Source organism: Acipenser ruthenus, chromosome 12 (genome assembly GCF_902713425.1).
Source record: "Acipenser ruthenus chromosome 12, fAciRut3.2 maternal haplotype, whole genome shotgun sequence".
NCBI lineage: Eukaryota > Metazoa > Chordata > Actinopteri > Acipenseriformes > Acipenseridae > Acipenser > Acipenser ruthenus.
The window spans coordinates 16,396,236-16,420,868 of NC_081200.1; the positions used below are offsets into that span (position 1 = coordinate 16,396,236).

General features: G+C 36.3%; 1 protein-coding gene across 2 annotated transcripts in view; it reads right to left on the reverse strand.

Moving 5' to 3' along the window:
- The window catches only part of LOC117417481 (galactose-3-O-sulfotransferase 3-like), a 115,340-nt gene that overhangs the window by 15,525 nt on the left and 75,182 nt on the right, over nucleotides 1–24,633 (reverse strand). The window contains exon 1 of one of the 2 annotated variants that reach the window (XM_034029653.3): nucleotides 17,873–18,002. The exons of the other annotated variant lie outside the window; for it this stretch is intronic. Within the exon in view, the coding sequence (XP_033885544.3) occupies nucleotides 17,873–17,958 (86 nt within the window). The 5' untranslated portion in view covers nucleotides 17,959–18,002. Of the gene's footprint in view, nucleotides 1–17,872; nucleotides 18,003–24,633 lie in introns of those variants that run through there. 2 annotated transcript variants of the gene reach the window in all.

Here is a 24,633-nt window from a genome sequence, read left to right on the forward strand (position 1 = left end):
TGGAATATGTGTGTAATAACACGGAAATAGCCCATACCATGGTGTTGCCATATAATTACACCAGGGAACACGGCGTTGTTCATAAGACCAGCTCCATGTTATTATGTATTAGTTTACATGTAGCAATATTAGAATGTAACTACATGGTTATTCATACCCTGTAATCTAAAGGACTACCATAGTAAATTCATTTAGAGATAGGCCATGTTCCCTGTTTCAGTGTTTCATTAAAATGTGTATCTTTTTTGACATTTCACAGAATTGCTCTCATTAAGTATTGTGAATATCATTTCTGATATTGTAGTCAGTGGTTGAACATACTTACAGTACAGGTAGCAAGACTAGAAAAGTGACAGTCGACCTCAGAAACTGAGAGTCGACTAATTGCATGTTGCATGGTCGTGAAGTAATAGTGAAGCATGCAGTTCAGAGGGATGGAAGTGTGGTACAATCCCTCACATTAATACTAAGCAATTGTCAAATATAAACAGCAAAGTGCTACAAAACAGCATGTTCACAAATACAGCACAAGACATTATGAAATATGTGATTTCTTAATTTTTCTTCTTTTTTTATCATTCAACTGTCAAATAATTAGTAGTCGTTATGTGCCTCTACTGCACAGGACATCTTTGACAGCCAGTAAGCAGGTGCACAGGGATAAAGTCCTTGCTTTTGTGTTAGTTAATTAGTCTGTTTTATAATCCCTTTACTTTAAGCATCAACATGGGAGTGAGAACTGACCAATCAGAACTGGGCTGTGGATCTGACACCAGCCTAGCAGGAAAATTGTGGGAGAGAGAGCCGCTGGCTCCTACTGTCAAAAGATGTTTTCCCTGAAATGCCTCTATGAATTCTATACATGCATCTTTATTACCAGTTTATAGCGGTATAACAAAATGAAAATATAGCACAGACAAGCATGGTACTGCAGCATGCTGCATCTAAGACCTAAAGGTATATAAGGAAGTACATGCAAGTAGACACATAACTGGTTAAAACACTTGAAGCAGAGAGTACTTGTAGCTGGGGCCATGCTTGGACCCCTGTTGTTTCTTATCAAAGACTTGGATGAACTAGAACAGGGTCATCAAGAGAAACCCCTTGATGTTTTAATAGACTCATCAGTCAGCAATCAAAGGCAAGAATGCTTGGTTATATAGCCAAATGTGTAGATTACAAATCAAATGAGGTTATAATAATGTTGTATAATGCACTGGTGAGAAACGGAAGTTTCAAACTTCCCCCATGGCTATACTAAAGCATTTATCATAGTTTATAATGGTTTGACATGCTTTTAAATGTGATTTACCATACCTTGCTGGTCTTTACACTGCTTATCTATACTTTTACCATGTTTACACTATGCTTTATTCACTTTGCTAAGTTTTTACTATGGAGCACTTTTTTTAAGGGATAGTCGACCCAATTCTCATTGTGCCACAACCATCTGTTTTGCTTATTAGGTGACTGACCACTTCCTTAAGAAACATAAAAAACGACCATCAACCATGTTCGGTGTTGGCTGCATCAGTAAGAAAATGGTGAGAAAGTAAATAAGAAAATGAAGATGCCCTGGTCATTGCTGAAATGTAGCTTTAGAGATGTGTGTGTGTTTGCACTGTACTGTACATATATAACAAGTTTCTCCATGTTTGATCATTATGCATTTAGCTCAGGGACAGGCTGTTTTTTACGGTCAGAAACAGTGAGGTTGCAAAATATTTACAACACAAAATATTTAACCCACCCTTTGTTTCACTATATAGTATAAGGTTATAGGAAAGCTATCTAGCTATATTTGTTTTCCATTCATGACTAAACATTTTCATTGTCATTTTCATTGAAAATAGGGGGAAGGTTGATGAAGAAAATACTGTTACATGCCTGAGGTAAGTGGCCGATTGTGATTTCACCGTTTTAAACTGATTTTGCAGTTGCAGTAAATTCCAAGAGGTACCTCAGGTATAATTTTTTGAAGCAGGTGACCTCAACCATGCTGATATGGGGGATACAGCACGGTACAAACTGAAAGTGGTTGATATCATGAATTGTGTTTCTCTGTAACAGCAGGTGAAACATGCGCTCTGATTGGCTGAAAGATCCTCAGCAGTCTATAATATCTACCCCCTCTGTTTGATATCATGGCTTCAAAGTCTGTAATTTTGGAGTGAAGATATAGCTGAAAGCAGGTTTTTTATTTTTTTATTTTTTTTACAACTTTTGTGTTTTTGTATCTTTTTCTCTTAGAATGACGCTCAGCTTCAGAAAGCTGGAGAAAAAAAAGCTTCCACCATATATTTTTCTGTCTGTGTTTGTGAGAGTTAACCAGAGAGGGGTGTGAAATTAGTAATACTGTTTTCACACTTGAGCAAAATGAATCCAGGAGTTGAATCTGGGTGTCAAATCCAGGAGTAGTTATTGTGGCTTTGCGTCCTGTTCTGTTCACACTAGAAACTAATCCCAAGTTTGATGTGGGTTAGTTTTCTTCAGTGTAGACACAGTAAAGATGGAGTTTACTGCAGTGCAGTTCTTTGATCTGCGATGGGTAAAGCACATCTTTACGTGTCTGACACACGCGCAATCTAAAAAGATTATCTGATGCAGACTTACAACTACCTCAGGGGTGGATTGAATAGTCCTGTTGTCAGTGTCACTCAAAGTGCACACTCAGCACCGCTCGTGCCAGTGTGAAGACGTCATCTGGAGTTGAAAGTAACGACTTGAAAGGAGCCTTGGTAAAGAACCGAACTTTCAAGTGTGAAGGTAGCCAACCCTTCACAGCAGTATTTATGTAATGGTACAATCCATTTTTAAACTTTTAAAATCTGTCTCAGAGTTATAACATTTGTACTTCTCAAGTACTTGAACTAATGACTTCACTTGGAATTGTCATGGCAACAGCCTATATTTGCAGCCAAGCTGGGTTCTATATAGGCACAGCAATTTCTCTCCACGTTCTATTCATATTAGGCCAGATTTACCAAGGTATTAAACTTTCATTTGTTTGAGTACGGAAAAGCAGACTGTTTCTATAAACCTCACAATGTAGGGACTTGAGTCCTTCAAATGGACCTTCTGAGTTGCTTGTCACAAGGTGTGTCTATTGCAGTGGTCCTCAACTCTGGCCCTCAAGATCCATTCCAATTCTGGTCTTTATTCCAAGCAGGTCCAAAATTATTTAATTGCCTCTTAGCAGGTTCAATTAACTACATTAGAACCTGCTTGGAGTAAAAACATGAACTGGACTGGATCTCGAGGGACAGAATTGAATATCATTGCTCTATAGTTTCACAAAATAAAATAAAAAATGAATGCACCTGTCTCTCTACTATAATATGAACAACTAAGTATCATACTTCACAGTTTCTTAAACAATTGTTTGTAGATTGCATACTGGAGGGAACTCTTTGGAAGTTGTTTGCACTAGTCACAATATTTAATGGAGGGTAGTGTATGTTATAAAAGCTGTCAGAATTGCTTTCCAAATCAGGGGTGTAAATACTGTAGTTTAGAGTTGAAATGTTATCCAAACATGTCCGAAATGTGAATGTTGGCCTTTGTGTTTTTACAGCAGTAACTATAAAGTTTCAGGTTATTTCTTTAATATTGAGTATTTATTCATATACACATCAGCATTGCACACATATTAATATCATGATATCTGGTACTACTGCACTATAGGTTAAAGGAAGCTCTTATTTTCTGTGCCTTATTCACGGGTATCTGTTTGCACTCCTGGGCCATTTCACCTCAGCAGTGTTTTCTGTGTCAAAGCATGTTACTGGCTGAAAGGATGCCAGTCAATAGTCCGCTGATTGGATATTAAAAACCTGGCTCAAACAGAGGTTTCTTTAACCTCTGTTTATTACCAGATGTTATGTTTTAAAAGGAAAATGCATGTTTGCTAAAACATGTGTTTCTTTCAAAACTGCACATAATGAATGGATGTGCATGGCAGGGAACATGTATGGAGCTTTTTTGTAAACTATAATTACTTTACGCTATTTTACCAGGCTGCAATTATACGTACTGTAGTGAGCCGGTGGTAAACCTTCTTAAGATGCCAAAACTGGCCTGAGGAGTTATAATAAGTGCTTGGCTTGATATTCGCTTTTCTGTTTTTTAATGAGCTTGCAGTTCTACAGTGTCATCACGATAGTTTTCTGTAGCAACAAAAACTGTCAAATTACTCTGTGACCAGTGCCAGAGCTGAGCATCCCTGACATGAGCTTGCTACAGTGCTTAATGAAGCCTCCTAGAGAGGCAACAACTAATCTTTGTTTTGTTACGACGTTCCTCTTGTTTTGTGATTTCAAGTTACAGTTTTGCTCTGTCATTAATCACGGCACAAATTACACAGAAAGATAAAACATAATCCTAACCTCTGCTCTGTTTAAAATTAGTGTCTCAGCTTCACACATGTTTCAAAACAGAAAAAAACACATTTATTTTCAAAGCATGAACTACAGTCTTTATTCTTTCTATTTTTTTGAAAGATGAAAATGTAGCAATAATGTACAAAAGAGAAACAATCACTCTAAGAGTTTCCTGAGCCTCCAATTACATGACCTACTGTAGCTGTTTGATACTAGTTAGCCGATAGGTGTTTTTTCCTTTCAAAAAATAAGGGTTAATTAAAGACTGGGGTGAAAAGTATAAAAAAAGAAGTCCAGTCAAAATGACAGGACTGTTATTATTCCTGAAAAATATTTCCATGGAAGATACTACATGCACTACAGTAGGGTTGTTTTTGCAACATTGCTTGTGCAGGTTTCACTGATTCCTTCTGGATAAAAAAGTAGATGACAAAAATGCCTGAGGTTCCTTTACCTTTAATTGTGCTCAGAAGATCTATATTAAATTATGACAATATCTTAATGTTCAAGAAAAAATAAAGCAAGCTTCTTAGCCCTAGTTTGTGCTGCAGAAAGCATAAAAGACTAGATCCATCTCCATCACTGTGCAATCCATTCTTTGATCTCACCTCTTGACCTGGCTTCTTTTCATCTCTGTATAAACAGCCTTTCAAATCAATTATTTTTGTTCGGTTCACACAAAACGACCTCCATGTTCTCTTCATTGTGTATTTTGTACTCTCTTTTTAAATGATTTCTGCTACATTGTTCACTGCTGAAAATTCCAACAATACACACATAGGTTTCTCATTACTGACAGAATGGAGAATTGCAAACGTAATACCGATCCACAAATAGGAAGACAAAACCGAACCAGGTAACTACAGACCAATTAGCCTGACTTCTAATATATGTAAACTTATGGAAACTATAATAAGATCCAAAATGGAAAATTACCTATATGGTAACAGTATCCTGGGAGACAGTCAGCATGGTTTTAGGAAAGGGAGATTGTGTCTAACTAACCTGCTTCATTTTTTTAAGAACATAAGAACATAAGAACATAAGAAAGTTTACAAATGAGAGGAGGCCATTCGGACCATCTTGCTTGTTTGGTTGTTAGTAGCTTATTGATCCCAGAATCTCATCAAGCAGCTTCTTGAAGGATCCCAGGGTGTCAGCTTCAACAACATTACTGGGGAGTTGGTTCCAGACCAACTCCCCAGTGCCTCCTATTTTCTGTTCTGAATGCCCCTTTATCTAATCTCCATTTTTTCAGGTCAAAGAAGTCCCCTGGGTCGACATTGTCTATACCTTTTAGGATTTTCAATGTTTGAATCAGATCGCCACGTAGTCTTCTTTGTTCAAGACTGAATAGATTCAATTCTTTTAGCCTGTCTGCATACGACATGACTTTTAAACCCGGGATAATTCTGGTTGCTCTTCTTTGCACTCTTTCTAGAGCAGCAATATCCTTGTTGTAACAAGGTGACCAGAACTGAACACAATATTCTAGGTGAGGTCTTACTAATGCATTGTAAAGTTTTAACATTACTTCCCTTGATTTAAATTCAACACTTCTCACAATATATCTGAGCATCTTGTTGGTCTTTTTTATAGCTTCCCCACATTGTCTAGATGAAGACATTTCTGAGTCAACATAAACTCCTTGGTCTTTTTCATAGATTCCTTCTTCAATTTCAGTATCTCCCATATGATATTTATAATGTACATTTTTATTGCCTGCATGCAGTACCTTACACTTTTCTATATTAAATGTAATTTGCCATGTGTCTGCCCAGTTCTAAATGCTCTCCACATAATTTTGAGTGACCTTTGCTGCTGCAACTGTGTTTTTGTGTTATTTGCAAATTTAACAATTTTGCTTACTATACCAGAAACTAAGTCATTAATGTAGATTAGGAAGAGGAGAGGACCTAATACTGATCCCTGTGGTACATAAAAGTCCTGCATAAAATATAAATTCTCAAACTGAACGCATTAGGAATTCAAGGAAATGCATGCACATGGATTAGGGAGTGGTTAACATGTAGGAAACAGAAAGTACTGATTAGAGGAGAAACCTTAAAATAAAGCGAGGTAACCAGTGGAGTACCACAGGGATCAGTATTACGTCCTCTCCTCTTCCTAATCTACATTAATGACTTAGTTTCTGGTATAGTAAGCAAAATTGTTAAATTTGCAAATAACACAAAAACACAGTTGCAGCAGCAAAGGTCATTCAAAATTATCTGGAGAGCATTCAGAACTGGGCAGACACATGGCAAATTACATTTAATATAGAAAAGTGTAAGGTACTGCAAGCAGGCAATACAAATGTGCATTATAAATACCATATGGGAGGTACTGAAATTGAAGAAGGAATCTATGAAAAAGATCTAGGGGTTTATGTTGACTCAGAAATGTCTTCATCTAGACAATGTGGGGAAGCTGTAAAACAGGGCAACAAAATGCTCGGATATATATTGAAAAGTGTCAGATTTAAATCAAGAGAAGTAATGTTAAAACTTTACAATGCATAAGTAAGACCTCATCTAGAATATTGTGTTTAGTTCTGGTCACCTCTTTACAAAAAGGATATTGCTGCTCTAGAAAGAGTGCAAAGAAGAGTGACCAGAAGACTATGCTGATTCAAGCATTCAAAATTCTAAAAGGTATTGACAATGTCGACCCAAGGGACTTTTTCGACCTGAAAAAAGAAAAAAATACCAGGGGTCACAAATGAAGATTAGATAAAGGGGCATTCAGAGCAGAAAATAGGAGGCACTTTTTTACACAGAGAATTGTGGGAGTCTGGAACCAGCTCCCCAGTAATATTGTTGAAGCTGACACCCTGGGATCCTTCAAGAAGCTTCTTGATGTGATTATGGGATCAATAAGCTACTAACAACCAAACAAGCAAGATGGTCCGAATGGCCTCCTCTCATTTGTAAACTTTCTTATGTTCTTATTGGATGCTCTGCTGTTAGGTAAAACCGCAGAACAAGGAGATACCTTTCATTCCCTTTTTGTGCTCTAAAATTTGCAGTCTTTTAGTCTTTATATGTCTGTTGTGGTACTGGTATGTTTTATATTAAAAGGGTTATTTACTAAATGGGGGTGGTACCAAAACCAGCCATGTCTCATGTGAGCACTTCAGGCCTTGTACACTTCTGAAGCCAAATCCTGAACACACCTTGCACATAGCAATGCACCATTACTTCTCCAGCAAGATAATATATATTCAATCACTACTCCCAAGATATACACAAGGATCAAAGGATCTGGGAAACAAAAACACTGAACTGAGTAATGGATTTCCAGACACAAACGCACATACAAAGGGAAGATCCAATCAAAAATGCGTCACTTGCATTGTATCTCCATGCGGTAGAGGCATTCAATAAAACTGTCCAGAAGCGTGTTGAAAGTTACTTTTATAATGGATGCCAGTGTAGCAAGTAAAAATCACTAAAATCATTGAAAAAACAACTGAATGATGGTTCTAATTTTGCATTGGCAGAAATATTGCGGTGTAATAGTATTGTTTACTTTGAATTAATGTTTTAGAGCTAACCAATGTGTTTAATCTGAATTTGAGTGCTAAAACTAGATTATTTGAAAACTCATGCCATACTTTTTACTGTATACACATTACTGTAATCTGATTACATTTGTCAGTAACTTGAAACTGTAATTGTTGTAACAGATTACATTTTATGTGAAAAAATAAAAAGTTATCTTTATTACATTTAAAATAAAAAGGCCTACTGCTAATGCATAAAATGAAAATCTGAAAACGCTTCAACAGTGCAAGTCAAAACTTAAATGTCTTGCCTGAGAAGTAACTATTTGTACCTGTAATAAGTTGCATTTTTTCTAAGTATTGAGTTACTGTGTGGGAACCACTTGTTAGGTTATTCAAGTAACTTGTAGAAAATGTGTTGTGATTGTAAGATATTAATGTAAGATATTAATCCACGCCCTACTTTTAACTATAACAGAGTACTTCTTACCCACCACTGGTTATAGTTTTGCATTGGCAGAAAAAAAGGGGGTACAATATTAGTTTACTTTGAATGTTTCTGTGACGGCTAAACAAACCATTCCACTTCATTGCCATGTTTACATGACAAGGGGCTTGTTAAGCTTCAGGAGGTGAGTCAGCCCCAGAGCTCTGTCACTTCCCTCAGGGTATACAGGCTTAGTGTTTCAGTCACCCCTCCACCTCCCCCTTCTCTGCCACTACAGCTGTCCCCAAAACACCCTAAAATATCTATTTGGCAATCATCTCATTAAGCCAAGTAGACAAATGAACAAATATTATCTCAATTTGTATGTCTTCAATTGTCCATTGTGTTTAGCAATCTGTTCAATAAAATAATGTGCAACTAAATATTGGGGCATTTGCCAACCAACATTGTCCACCAGCTATTTAGCAATTAAATCATGATGGTGTCAGATTGAAAAAGAAGTAATTTATTGCAGTTTTTTTTTCTTAATGGATCAGAGTTTTTTTTGTTGTTTTAATAAATTAACAGCAATAGCTTGCTCTTCTCAGAGCTTTGCACAAAGCACATAGCATCAGTGTTTTCATTTTAATTAACACAATAATATTGTTTGTACAGTATCTCCGTACAGTGGAGAATAATAAAACATAGTTAGTAAAAGGTTTTTAAATTGCATGTGTATATAAACAAACAAAAGAAACAAGTACATCTATTAAATTATTTAGAAAAGTAAAATCAGGTCTTTTGTGTGCCTCTTACAGAATCAGGTTTCTAGAAATGTGTCAAACCCCACAGTGTAAGGATATACATGTTAATCTTCTATTTTTAGGTAAGACTTCTCAATGAGAAATGTTTATCATGGTCTTCCCTTGGTAAACAGTGGGTTGTGGGATTTCTTATGTGAGTTCCTAGTTTACATCTCTCTCATCTTCAACCATCAACACAGTCTTGATTTGGACTGCAATCTTAATCCTTGTTCTATATTTTTGTGATGGGCAGTTGTTTTTGAAAAGCCGAAAAAGGTATTCTTTGCATGTTGTTTAAGTGCTGAGTTTTGTGCTGTGAAAAATATTTGTGCTGAAAAAATCTTGTGGTTTTCATATGTTAACCTTTCTGTCAGTTATATTTGGAGTTTCAGTTTAATAGACGTTAGTTTTATTGCATTACCTGGTATGCATCACAATTATTTTGACATCAATCTGTGTAGCTGAACCTTTACTCATGGACCGATGAGCATGTATTTCTGTCAAATGAGTCATCCATCCTTAATTAGTTTACACACACACACACGCATTACCCTGGCAGGGCTTTCACCCAGCCACAGTCTCCAATGTCTTTTAAGGCGTTTCATAATATAGTTTATGCTTGCGTCCCACAGGAAAGAAAATCTACTTTGGTAGCCAGTCAGTTTTTCAGCAGAGTGTATTGACACAAGAATGTGTTAGCCACATTGCTATAGGCAGTACTCTGCGTAGCAATTAGTGCATGCAGTACTCTATTCAATGTTATCAGTGGAAATTATATATTACAGTTAACAAATACAATTTGCAGACTAATGTCTAAAGAACATATTAAGTATAACAAATACCGATATAACAAAACAGACAGGGACATATTTTTCAGGATTTGCATTCATAAATGTGAGATGAATACAAGAATACAGACTCTCAGCTCACACTTTATTGGTGCTGTAATTATTTAGATTATATGTTTGCATTTTCTACAAAAAAAGTTAAAGACTGTGAGATTAGGAGGTTCTGATTCAGGTGACAAGAGCGGAAATACCTCCATCTCTCTCTCTCTCTCTCTCTCTCTCTCTCTCTCTCTCTCTCTCTCTCATCTGCTTAACACCACAGCAATACCCATACCACTTGTTATCCAGACTACAAAAAACAGCAGCTCCAATTGTGCAATGCTGGATCCATTCTGCACCCCCTCCATGGGTGACTGTTGAGGTCACTTGGAACCAACTCAAAAGTAACAATGATTCGCTTCAATTTGGGACCAAAAAACAAATACATCAGTAATATACAGCCTGCTGTATATTCACAATTAAACCACCAGTGACATGAAGAAGTAGACAAATCCACTGTATGTACATGTACAAATACACAGGCTGACAGAGGGCTCCATATACTGTACCTCCAGATTCTGATACTATCAATAACTTGAACAAAACAATGTCATTATCAAATGGCATGACGACTGGATCACCTCACTAGTTTTCTTACTAATCTACACTATAAAAAAGGCATGACATCAGAGTCAAATTGGTTCAATGGATGTGTTTTCAAATAAACTTTATAATAAACATTTTTACTGTGACCATGTTTATATTACAGGCGTGCAAAGAAGCCATTGAGTTGCTCTTTGTCTCCCCAGTAATCACTGGGGGGCAACTAAACATTAAAAACAATATCACAACAATCTATACATGCCAATCTTTATCTATGCTGAGTTTAATGAAAATCTACCTTCATTGATTATATGTTTTGCTTCTTTGCTGCTATAATCAGTTGTGATGTTACCAGACAGTACATTAACATAACATTATATTGATCATTTTGAGCTGAAAGTGCCAACAAAAAGTATGAGTAATAAGCTTTGAGGGCACTTCCCGTTTTAGCAATACTCATTATGGATAGCCATTTACACTTGTAGCTGTGCACACTGTATGCAAACAGAACTCCATCATACGTATTCTTTGCAGTCACAATAATTTGCATAGACAGAAACTGCTAAAGTTCCAAAAATGTTGCTGTCCTGTCAGGTTTATTGTGAATTGCATGGAGCACAATAATGTGTGCCCCTTATCTATGCTGGGAATCATTTTGAGATTTCTCTCATCTAATACAAAAACACTGTCACTTGTTCATGAGAGAAACACTGTGTCTTAAATAACGAATACCTTCACACAAAATGGAACCATTTTTCTCCCTTGACCAGGTTTACATTGATTCTGTACAAGCAAGGCCAGGTGTCCTTACACATAGGTCACTGTGCAGTACAAGTGTATTGAACAGAACTGATCTCAAATAACTGGGCCACCTTGAGTTCAGTTACTCCATGCACCCCGAAAGACAAAAGACAAAGGAGGTAAATATACTCCTATTTTGTTTATTTATTTGGCAGACGCCTTTATCCAAGGCGACTTACAGAGACTAGGGTGTGTGAACTATGCATCAGCTGCAGAGTCACTTACAGTTACTTACAGTTACGTCTCACCCGAAAGACGGAGCACAAGGAGGTTAGGTGACTTGCTTAGGGTCACACAATGAGTCAGTGGCTGAGGTGGGATTTGAACTGGGGGACCTCCTGGTTACAAGCCCTTTTTCTTTAACCATTGGACCACACACCACTGGACCACACAGCTGGAATAATGGCATTCCAACTGCTAGAAGAGCTGTGGCCATACCAGATCTGCCAAAAAAAGTATAGTCCTGTACATAATCACAGTGCTTTCTAAATATATTCAGCCACTATGTGTAGCAACATTAAATCTAATAATAATTAACTAATCGCAATACAAACTTATTACTGTATTTGTTTACATTAAGCCAATATTTGTGATTACTGTGTATGGTGGTGCACTGATTATGCTAATAATTTCCTAGAGACATAATTAAAAATCAAATGCAAACAAACCTGCAGTTACAACACTAGCTACAGCATGAGCCTTAGGTTTCCTGGCAGCAAAAGCAAGATAAACATCTAAAAAAAAAAAAAAAAACATCACTTATCTTTGTCAGATTGGCATACAGTATAAATGGTAACGCTTTATATAGTGTGGCATAAATTAATATTAAATAGATATGCAACTGCATATTAAATTAATGTTAAATTAATATTTAATAAATATGCAATAGCTGGTTTCTTGCTAAATGTTAACCAAATGTCAATTGAAAATGTAATTGCATATTATGTATTACGTTTTGTTACCCTTGAAAATATGTAATTGCATATCTATTTAATATTAATTTATGCCACGCAATATAAAGCATTACCGTATAAATTATATACATAGAGACAGAGAAAAAGAGAGAATTCATGAACAGCAAACAACTCTATCCAAGGAGAATCAGGATCCTCCATCCAGCAGGATACTCATCAATCACTAGAAATAATGTACTATGGGCCTCATTTATGAAAGGGCACTAAATGTAGCTGTAACGTGCACATTAAGTAGAGAGCCTAACGTGCACCATAAATCTAAATGTACTGTCCCATTTACTGACAGAGAACGCATTAATTTACGTGCACACTATTTGGTTAATTTACATACCATAGCATGCACACTACTTATGAGCGATAATTTAATATGCACGATAACATTTTATACCACGGTGACCACTGTGGTATAAAAAGGCTCAGCAGTCCAGGCATATCTTTTGGTCAGTGGCTTATTGTCAAAGATAGAGGTGGCTTAATTTGACTGAAAATGAGCGATCAACAGACGCAGCCCTCCGCAGGGGACAGGCAGAGGCAACGCAAACTAAAACTGCACGCAGAGGAGTTAGAAATTCTAGTGGAGGAGGTTGTTTTAAATTTAAATTTAATATCTTGTTTGGTCCTGTGTTTTATTATTTGTACCAATCTAACTGACTATAAAATAAAATCTAAGAAATTATAACTTAATTCATGTTTATTCACACTTTGTATAACCTGTTATTTACAGGTCATTTTTACTGCTTCATATGAAAACTTTAATGCAAGTAATGCTTCCATGATGCCAGACAGATTTCAGCCCAGAAAAATAGGTTTAAATAGTGCGCCTACCAGTGGTTAAAACCTGGTTTCCAAATGAACTAATTATCACTCACTTTAAGGTTAAGATTATTGCCCTTTAGTAAAAGGGGTGCCTCATTTAAATACATAATCATGCATTACCATACAAATCACATGTTCATTCTGATTACCATAGTGTGGCACAATAGACTGCACTTCCAGTATCACTTCAACAGTGATGATCACACTGCTGAAGACATCACAGTCTGTGTGATCAATCAGTGCTATGGAACAAATGTTCCTCGGAAACAAAAGGAACGAGAGTTTATCTTCAAACTGGGAACTTTGGAACCTCTGGGAATGAACATTCAATTCTAATAATCATGACATCATCCACAGAATTTTTGTATAATTACAATTCTTGAATAACAACAAGTTTACTGCACTGTATTTACTTTTCTTTTTAAACAGAAGAAGGGCTTTTGCCCGAAACGTCCTGAAAATAAGACTTTTTAATCTTTTAAACTTTTTGTGTACATTTTTTAAAAAAACTTTTCTTTCATATGCCTTCAATATTGTACACTGCAGTTTTATATATATGTATTTTTTTATATTTTATATATATATATATATATATATATATATATATATATATATATATATATATGTATATATATATATATATAATTTAAAAATGGTCTCAAAGAGCCAGCTGCCCAATATTTCGATATGTTGTACATATCTTTCTCAAGGTAGCATGTGTTTGAATCCAAACATTGGAGGTATTTATAGGTTTTTGACGGCATGACAACTATTTGTTATTGTTTATATTCAAATCCATGATTTATTCTTACATGATGTAATGGTGTTCTATATATTGTGACATCATTTTTACTTCTATCTTTAAATCTGTATTAATTCTAATTAACATTATTTTATATAAACTTATATTTATATTATCATGCAATGCTGGCTCTGTGGATCAGCCTTGATGTGGCCTCCCCAGCGCATCAGCATGCACAACTTTTGAATGAATTTTGTTTATTTATTTATTTATCCATTTACTTTCTTTTATTCTTCTATATGTCACATTGTCTAATTTTAGCTGTTCTAATACTACAAACATCATTTATGTCATGTCCTTGACTGGTGAAGTGCTGTACTATTGGTTCATTCTTTTTTTATTTCTAATTAATGAAAGGTGGTTCTGAATTATTTTATAGAAAGTTATTCCAGTCTCTTCAACATATTTCACTGTCACCACCAGGAGGCGCTCATGGTGGGCTGGGATCACCAGGGGGACCTGTGGTGGCCATGGAACAAGCCTGCCGTGGCGTCAAGGGACTAACTGCGCAACAGGCTGCAGGTGTGGCTAGTTAGGAGTTAATCTTTAAACTAGTTAAGTCTAATTAGGCCAGATTGGCCCCGCACCTGTAGCCTGTAGAAACCAATTACCTGGTTAGTTAGCTCCCTATAAAAGAGCACCACTCCAGTCATTTAGGTGGGTTCTCTGACTGGAAGGCCTGGCTGTAGTTTGTTGATGGGCAGGCTGCTGTGTTTTCATCATACTGGGAGGCTGTGTGGAGCCTTCAACCTGTCTGTGCTGGATCTACAACCTGTCTGTGCTGGATCTACAACCTGTCTGTGCTGGATCTACAGTCTCCTCTCCTACCTCTAGTTTGACACCATTGTCACTATTTCTTTAATTATTGTGTTTTCCTTATCCTGTATGGGGCACCCTTGTTATAATTTAATGTGATGGCTGTTGAACAGCCTGGACTTGTGTTTGACTCTTTCCTGGATTGCTACTGTGAACTGTATTTTTGTTCTGGAATCTCATTCCGTTTTGTTTTTTGTTGGAACTATCTGGCAATAGAACATTTGTAAAACCTGGGACCAAAGGACATGCATTATAAAGATAATGGGTCGAGGAGCCTTCCAAATAAACACAGCTTTCTCCTTTTATTGTTCTCTTTTACTTTTTGTGCAGGTTTCTCAATGAAGCCACTTGCTAAAACACTCCACACTTAAATCCTCTCCTGCTTTATCCCCAAGCAGCATTATTTGCTCTCTGTGACTAATGTCACTGCTTTGGTTTGAGCTGCTCTTTGTCTCCGTAGCAGAGAGTGTGAGCAGAGGAGGGAGTTTGAGCGGGGAGCGCACCAATTTTATATGGAGCAGGGGAGCGGAGCGGGGTGGTTGTTGGAGCAGAGCTCAGAGCGGACATTTCCGGCCCACGCTTTCACAGCACCGAAGAACTGAGCAGTTTTATTTTTCTTTAAATACATGTTCGGCCATAGAGTTTGCACTTTTTTTTAAAAAAGATGACAAATATAGATGCAGTGACTTTACAACATTTTCTATCATGCCTGTGCATAACCATTTATTTTCCATTTCCAGAACCAAAATTACGTACTTATATGTTTTGCAGATTTGAGAATTGCATTTTAAAAAAAAAAAAAGCTTTTTTTTTCTTTTATATTTGATTGCCGTTGCACAAATATCTATATTCTAGAACTGCATTTGTGTCATATAAAAATGTGAGAAACGTCAGCAGTGTGCCCATCTGTCTGCGGTTATTACATAGCCTATATTTTTATACAGTTGTACGGTTATGCCCCAATATAGCACTGTGAACACTGTTTATATTTTCTGCACTCTTAAAGATAGTTCATAAAGGGTGGTCCGTTAGCCCCGTTGAGACTCACTCATATGTGTTTGTGGGTTGCTTTGAGCCCCCTATGAGATTCAGATACAAACATGCCCGGTATAAAGCTAATTTGATATGAATCAGATGCAAAGTTTGCAATAGCTGACACCGTACACAGCATTGTAGGAACCTGTTAAAAACATGTTAATTGTAAGAATATGTACATTACATCTTGTCATTTGCAATTGGCAACACAGTGGGGGGAAAAATGGAGCGGAGGATATTCTGAGCAGTGAGCGGGATTTTGTCACCACTCCGCTCACATTCTCTGCTCCCTAGTAACCATTGGGGGCCAATGTAACCCTTAAAAACATAACTTCAGCTGTTCAAACCTACTGTATTTGCATGTTCACATCAATCAATACTGTATTTGATAACCTATAACTAAATAAAACTTAGCCTACAATGCTTCACGCAAGTAATACGTTGTGAGGAAAAAAAATCATATCCATGAATGTTGTGTAAGTGCACTGTCATTTTCATGAGAGACTGTATTAGCCCGAGGTAACGAGTGATGGCTCCTCGGTGGTGGTTTAGAGTCAAGAATTGGATGGATATGGAAACCAAACCACTGTCTCACCCATAAGCAGGTGGTTCACTGTATAGCTCTCAGAATTAACATGCTATGAGAGTTGCACTATTATTCCTGGAAACAAATCCACTTGACCCAGACCCGTTTTATTTGACATAGATGTACAACAAACTTCCTAAGGTTTGTGCCAATGGGTGTCATTTTATGGTAATTACAGAGGAGATATGCTAATATTTTGCATATCATACTATAAATGAAACACGCATTGCCTTAAAGAGGGTGATAACAGTTTTCAAAAAATTCTGTAACTGCTATACTTATTATAAGAGAAATATTTTTGTATTAAAATACTTTCAACAGTGGGATTTGATTTTATGGTCCTAAGGACCATGTTGATTGAGCTACACAGAGAGTTTAGCTTGTTGCTGAGACTTCAGTGGTTTACTCAGCGACAGTGGAGTATAGCCCATCTAAATATTGTATTTACTGTATAAACAGATTACATTGTTGTGAGATTATTCAGAGAAGTCTGTTGTGAAATTCCTGAGAATGTACTTTTGATAATCGTGGGGAAACACTGATGTAGCTCTGTGCCCCTTTGCTGATTGTCATTTATTATTTTTTTTAACACAAAATTAAAGATTTGCAGCGGGGTTACAGTAAGATGATGTTTCTTCATCTGTCCATGCATTTGACCCATGGAACAATGGAAATTGAACCAGACTAGCACGGTCATACCCCACCCAGGTGTTCCACGCTTGGAACATTTATTTCCCAAATTTTGTATAGTACGATGTTGATTCCATGACATCAGAATTCTAGAAAAATTCCAGGTGCCAAAAGTCTTGGTAAACATAGGCACTTTAGCATTTAAAAACATTACAAACACAATGTTCTTTACATGAAGATCTACAACTAAATCCATGAACATCTACCTTCCTTGATTACATGTTTTGTTTCTTTTTTCAAGTTACAGTCTACATCAGAAACATATGAATAATGGCATTCCAACAGATGGAAGAGCTGTGGCCATATCACATTTGCCCAAAAGTTTAGTCTTATACATAGTCACAATGCTTTCTTCGTAAAGTCATTATAGAAGATAGCTGAGCAACATTAACTAATAATAATAATAATAATAATAATAATAATAATAATAATAATAATAATATTATTAATAATAACTGTATTTGTTTATGTTGTATGAAAGAACATTGAACTAAGATTTCTGGTTGTCATGCATAGTGGTATACTAATCATATTGATAATTTTATTGAGAAAGACATACTACCAAAGCGAAATTACAACACTAGCTACAGCAAGACTTCTTTTTGAAAATGCTGCCTTAAGTTCAACACTTTAAACAAGAAACCAGACAAATAAAAAAACACCACTCACCTATGTCAGACTGACATACTGTACACACTCACACACACACACACATATATATATATATATATATATATATATATATATAAACCTGGGATCAAAGAACATGTATAAAGATGATTTCCTACAATATAACATAAAGACTTACATGGGTAGAGCAGTCTTCCAGAAAAACACAGCATTTTCCTTTATTGGTTTCCTTTGTTGAAAGGGTGTCTGATGCATTGTGTGCATATATATGTGTGTGTGTGTGTGTGCGTGTGCATGTGCAGGTTTCTCTCCCCTGGATGGAGACTGAATGAAGTCACTTCATAAAACACTCCACGCTTAAATCCTCTCCTGCTTTCTCCCCGAGCAGCATCATTAGCTTTCTGCAGCTAGACCCCGCCTCCAGATATCGGATTGGCAGGATCAAGGGGCCAATACATATTTACAAATACTGAAGGAGGGTGTCTGCAGTAGGTGGATGGAGAACAAAGGCCTATGAAGACATGGCTGTGTTTCATAGATGCTACAAGCTGCTGGAGTGGCAGCAGTCTCTGTCTGACTCCATTGCTGCAGGTACTGTACAGTAGCCCAAACAGCATTGCTGTACGCTTGTGAAGGCCCTTCAGTAAAACATTACAGCACATTTTTCAAATGAGTGTAAAAGCTCTAAGAAAGTTGAGGAATCCATTTTTATAAGCCAAATATATTACTGTTGTAGCCATTCCCCATAAGAAAACAATGAGAGAGTGGATGTTTACAGTGTGCATACTGATGGAAAGATACCGTTATTCTATTTTATTTTGTGAATTATGTTTTTATTAATTTCATAGACAATACAATAAAGACATGATATAGATAGATAGATAGATAGACAGATAGATAGTGTAACAAGTTTGGCTCTGTTTAGCCCCGTCCTCTAGTGTAAAAGAGGGCAGCAGTGTGGAGTAGTGGTTAGGGCTCTGGACTCCTGACCGGAGGGTTGTGGGTTCAATCCCCAGTGGGGGACACTGCTGTTGTACCCTTGAGCAAGGTACTTTACCTAGATTGCTCCAGTAAAAACCCAACTGTATAAATGGGTAATTGTATGGTGAAATAATGTATAATGTGATATCTTGTAACAATTGTAAGTCGCCCTGGATAAGGGCGTCTGCTAAGAAATAAAAGAAGATGTCAGTCGTAGTATTGTTGTTTAAACAGGTTGGTGCCTGTATCTTTATTCACAAAACTTTAACAAAACAGCAAACAAAACAAAACAAAAGCCTGGATCTGTCTTGGAGTTACTAACTAAACTGCGACGTTTCACTGTCTATCGACCGGGCAGCTAAGCTGCTTACCGGCTTCTTCAAAAACTAAACAAATTCTTATATGGATGGTTACCTTATATACAGTTCCAGGAGGTCCTTTCAACTCCTCAGCTTTTGTCTAGCACCCAACGAGAAAGACCTGAACAGGATTTTTTAGCCCTGCTTAAATATCAACCTTTTAATACAGGTTGATATTTGCAGTAATTGCAGTCTGGCCTCTTCTAGTCCAGGTATTCTGGGAAATGTAGTTCAGCTGGTCGGCTTAGACCATCAGGACTACATTTTCCTTTCACAATTTTTTACATAGGATACAGGCTGCGCCTTATATGCGGCCCTATATATCTTCCTTTGATGACAGTGCCATGTACTTTGTCACAATACATAGATAGATAGATAGATAGATAGATAGATAGATAGATAAAATGTATTCATAAATATTACATCCACTCCAGTTCATATTGGCCAACCCTTTAGTTGAATACATTACAATTCATAGCAATATAGAGTTAATATAAATGTAGTATAAATATGACGATAGTAACATGGGATAGTAACAGTCATTGTATTTATCTTGCTCTTAATTGTATTATTACTTGTACTGTGATCCATGAAATGTATTTGTTTACGACTGTAAGTCGCCCTGGATAAGGGCGTCAGCTAAGAAATAAATAATAAAAATAATAATAGTAAGGTAAGTTGATGCCTTATACCATATGTTCTTTATATTCTCAAGTTTGTTATTTAAAGAATAGGAGATCTAACAAACATTCTTCCATAGATGTAAAGCAATCTGTTTGCACCAGACAGATTCATGGCATCTTCAGACAGCATCTGTAAACCTCACAACTCTCGACTATACTGGGCTATATGGCACCCAACTGTACCAGTACTTGCATCATCTTGTACTTGCACTTAACTGCTCCACACTTTGCTGTATTCTACTACTGCTCTTAATTATAACTATATTTTCTATATCTTGTACTTGATTTTACTCTAAAAGGTAACCATATTCACGTTTTTGTAATTGCTCCTATTTTAAATCATTCATATCCATTTATTGTACTTACTACATGCTCTTAATGGAATTTACTCTTGTAAGCAAATACCTTCACTACAAGTTTACTGCTCTTAGTCGATCATTATTTACTGTACTCTATTTTGCTTGTATTTGAATTTGCTCTCATTTTCTACTGATTTTATTGTATTTTATAACTACTCTTATTATCGGTAATGTGATATTTTGTATTTGTGATACTTTGTATAGTGATATTTTATAACAACTGTAAGTCGCCCTGAATAAGGGCATCTGCTAAAATAATAATAATAATAATAATAATAATAATAATAATAATAATAATAATAAGTAATATACAGCAGCTTTTTTAGCAACCAGAAAAGAAGAAAGGATTAATTAGAAGTCTAGCTGAAACTGAAAGTCATAATTTATTATTATTTATTTCTTAGGAGACGCCCTTATCCAGGGCGACTTACAATTGTAAGCAAATACATTTCAATTATTTTAGATAATGGAATTAAATGTTTTCCCAATAAGATTAATTTGGAGCAATTCCGTATCAGGGCCACATCTCCAGCCTTTGTTTTTATATAAGGTTTTGACTTCCAGGGAACATGTTTTTTTTTTTTTTTTTTCTACATCAGCCTTTAAATAAACATGTGGGACCCACTAAGGAGCATACTACAGTATATGCATGTTTCTGGTGGATGAGACAAGAAATAACAACGAAATAGTACGGTACTGTGGTTCAACCTGCAATAACCCAGGTTGCCATGGTAACAAGTGGTCTCTTGTAAAAACTGCAATTGCAGTACATTCCTATTTTTATTTGTTTAATTTTTTTTTTATAACCTATACCTCTCTTGAATAAAGCATGATATCAAAGCTCTTGCTTCTGATCCAGCTGAAAGTTTAACCTTGGCACAGCTGAAGAAATGGAGGTTCGCATTTGAAACAAAGTAAACAAAGCAGATACAGCGCAGTGATCTACGAAGAACATACAACTGACTCAAAAAGGGTACCAATGTATCCCTCAGTTTGATCTCTAAAAGATAAACAGGAGGAGAATACTGGCATCTGCCCGAGCAGACCCCTTATGAAAAACTAATATTTGAAAAGTGAACTTAAAGTACATTTAAAAAGTATATGAGAAATGTACTACAAGTATATTACATTTTAATACTTTCAATATACTAAAGTATACGAATATTAGTATACTGGTAGTGCAAATTAATTATATTTCTTGTACACTTCAAGTAGAGAATATAATCTAAAGATGATGTACTAAAAGTATATTCTAGAGTACATAAATGACACTATTATTAGGGATGAAATTAGGGGTTAGCAAAAAAACCTGAAAGTGCTGAGAACTTGGGAACATTCCTGCAGGCAGATCTGAACGCAGGTGTTGTAGTATTTTAGGGCGGGAGAGTGTTTAGGAGCAACAGTTTTAGAGGAAAAGGAAAGCATTTCCGCAAGACCGAATTTACACCTGAAACCAGCTAAAAACTTGAAAAATTTAATCCCTGTATTATGTCTAATGTATGAAAGGAAAATCCCATTACATTATACATACATTCTAATTACAAACTTTTGGCTCAATTGAAACAGAAAGACACCGTAATATTTTTCAAACAATGTTCTTGTTTTTATTTTTTATTAACAACTGATACGGCAACTCAGTTTTGAAGAATACTGTAATTCAAACAGCAGACATAAATCTCCATTTATTCAGAGTATCAGTCAACCCAGTTTTTTTGGTTAACCTTTTTCAAAAGATTTATAGGACAAGCAGCATAAAAAGACTATCCTCCTCCACAAACCATAAAGATTAGGGACCCCCCCCCCCCCCAAAACATAACATAAACTGTCAACAGGCAATGAAGTTCCTGCTCACATGCCATACAAATCATAAACACATTCTACTGACATTTGTAGTGCACACGATTCATGCAGTTTCATCAGCAGTTATGTTGCAATGTAGCTCATGATGTGTATGCAATTTGCATGGCATATAATCAAGAACTTAACAGCTCGTTGAGAGAGAAATTCAATCGACAACTTTTCTCACAAACATTATCCATAACTATTAGCTTCTCTTAGTATTTCTTAATTACATTTTCACATTTTCGGCAGCAGCAGCTACGGACATGCATCCCTTTATTACTAATACGTCTTATTCAATATTATTTCTTAGAAGGAGTAAATAAATAATTTAAATGTTTCAGTTTACTAGTAGGAACACATAATTTGTCAACAAAATATTTTAAAAAACAGCACTGATTCCCAGAACAATTTATATAAAATACTGAAATCATAACATCAATGCTGTAACATATACATTACAAATTGAACATAATAATAATAATAATAATTAGAATGACTAATTGAGATGACTAAAGGAATCGGGAGATCATTAATCAATAAGTGGTTTAATTAAGCAGACTACTTGACCACCTTGCGATGGGAGGAATGAAGTGCAGCCTAAGAAAGCAGGTCGTGTAAAACGCAGTGCCCTAGTTATGACAGAAGGACTGATTGAAAGCAAAAAAAAGGATGTTAGAATAACTTGATACCTCTTCATTTACCAAAATGAAAATAATTTATTATGGATGCAGGAAAAACACATTAACAATACGCTGTGCAGTGTCAACCTAGAAATCTGTCTGTGTGAATGTCATTTTTATATTCCGTTGTGAACCTACACAAATACATAAATATAATGTTTTTGTATAAAAGAGAAAAGATAAAAAATACATGATCTGAAATCAAATGAGCTGAAGCACAATCTCATAAATGCATCAATGTATTACAGACTTAATAAAAGTGCAAATGCAATGAAAGTGAAACATAACGTTTCTATTTTGCAAAATAAATAATTCACTGGGCGTGAGCTGGGGCTATAAGGATAGGGTAGAGGAAGCAGAAACGAGCTGTTAGTGGGACAGTAGCGAGCAGAGAGAGCCCGGACTTAGGATAGAGAAGCGGGCTGCTAGCTCAGACTTGGAAATTAGGATATAAAAGCGATCCCCGACCAAGGAGTCGTCCTGCTCTCAAAGGCTGCTATCCCCGAAGATCTGAAAACACATAGGAGAGCTCTGGCCCGGCAGAGGCGCCTCTCAGGGCAAGGAAATCAGTCCTGGTGCTGTTGGGACCAGAAAGGAAATGGAAATAGTGCACAGCCATACGTGACTAGGCAAGATAAGAGCATGAGCTGCGAAAGGAGTGTGGCCGGGGGTCCCCTCTGACTCATGTGGTGAGAACTTCCCTTTAATGAAGGTAGAGGAGGCGTAGCTTGACCTAAGGTTAGGGAAGTGAGACTCACTTACCCCCCAGAGAAGACCGATGCAAAGGCACGTGTGAAAGGAGGAGGAGGGGAGGAGGAAGAAAAACAAAAACACCAGACAGGGAAGGTGTTTGTGATTGGGGTTTAAATAGGAAATTGGTAATGATAGATGGCAATGAAGAGCCCCAGCTCCCGCCCCTCGAATCTCGCATAAAGGCTAACATTAAAAATAATACTAAATTTACTATTTAAGATAAGGTGACCAGATGTCCCGTTTTAGACAGGACAGTCCCGCTTTTGGAACACTGGTACCAGTGTCCCCAGAACATTTCTTGGGACGCTCATTTCCTCCCATTTTTTCCCAGAGCATCGGAAATTACAGGGAATTACAGAATATTTTCATGCAGGGTGCTGTGTTTCTACCATATCTAACTTATTACATTACAACACCTGGTGTGACTAAAGAAGGTTGAATGACCAGTAGCATTAAAAAGTGGCTGTACAGCGTGTGCAAATCTGGAGAATTACTGAACAGTCAATATTCGTATTTTCAACTAATCACAGAGAATTGCAGGTGGGTTTATCCACTGACTAAAACGAACTCGACTGAATCGCAATACTCGCTGTGTGAAGAGGTTAGACTACTGTAGTGTAACAATAATAATCATACAGATACTATTGTATTGTGTTGGAATTATTCTCTTCATCCATGATATTTGTATATCTGCACGCAAACGACTTTGCTTCGTGTGTAGCTATAGGCGACTGTTGTTTAAATCAACGCTGTCGTGTCACATTACTTTGACATGTTTACAACGCAGTGCACTGAGCTTGTTGTGGTTTGAACACCTTTTGCATTAAAATAGCCCATCACAACAATAGGAGGGGCTATACAATGTGACAAAAGTATTTGGAAATACAGAACATCTATTGAAATAAGTCTGTATTCACTTTCAGTTCACCACAGGTACCCTCTAAGAAACATGCTCATGAATAATACAAAATAATTTATAAACTAGTTGTTTTCACATTTGTGAAATTCATATTGTAAAAATATTTTACAAGTTTCAGAACATTCTTTTATTATTATTTCTTTTTTTAGCAATAATGAAATACAATAGTTTCAGGTCTCCTGGTGCCAATTTAATTTATTTAAATAAAAAAAAAAGATAGTTGATATGATACAAATAGTTTAAAACAATTACAATTACCCTTATTTTTATTTCTGTGTTAAATGTATATTTTATTCTGCAAAGTTTAAGAAGAAAATCGAGACAATAAAGTACTCATATTTAAGATTAATGGTATCTGTTGCA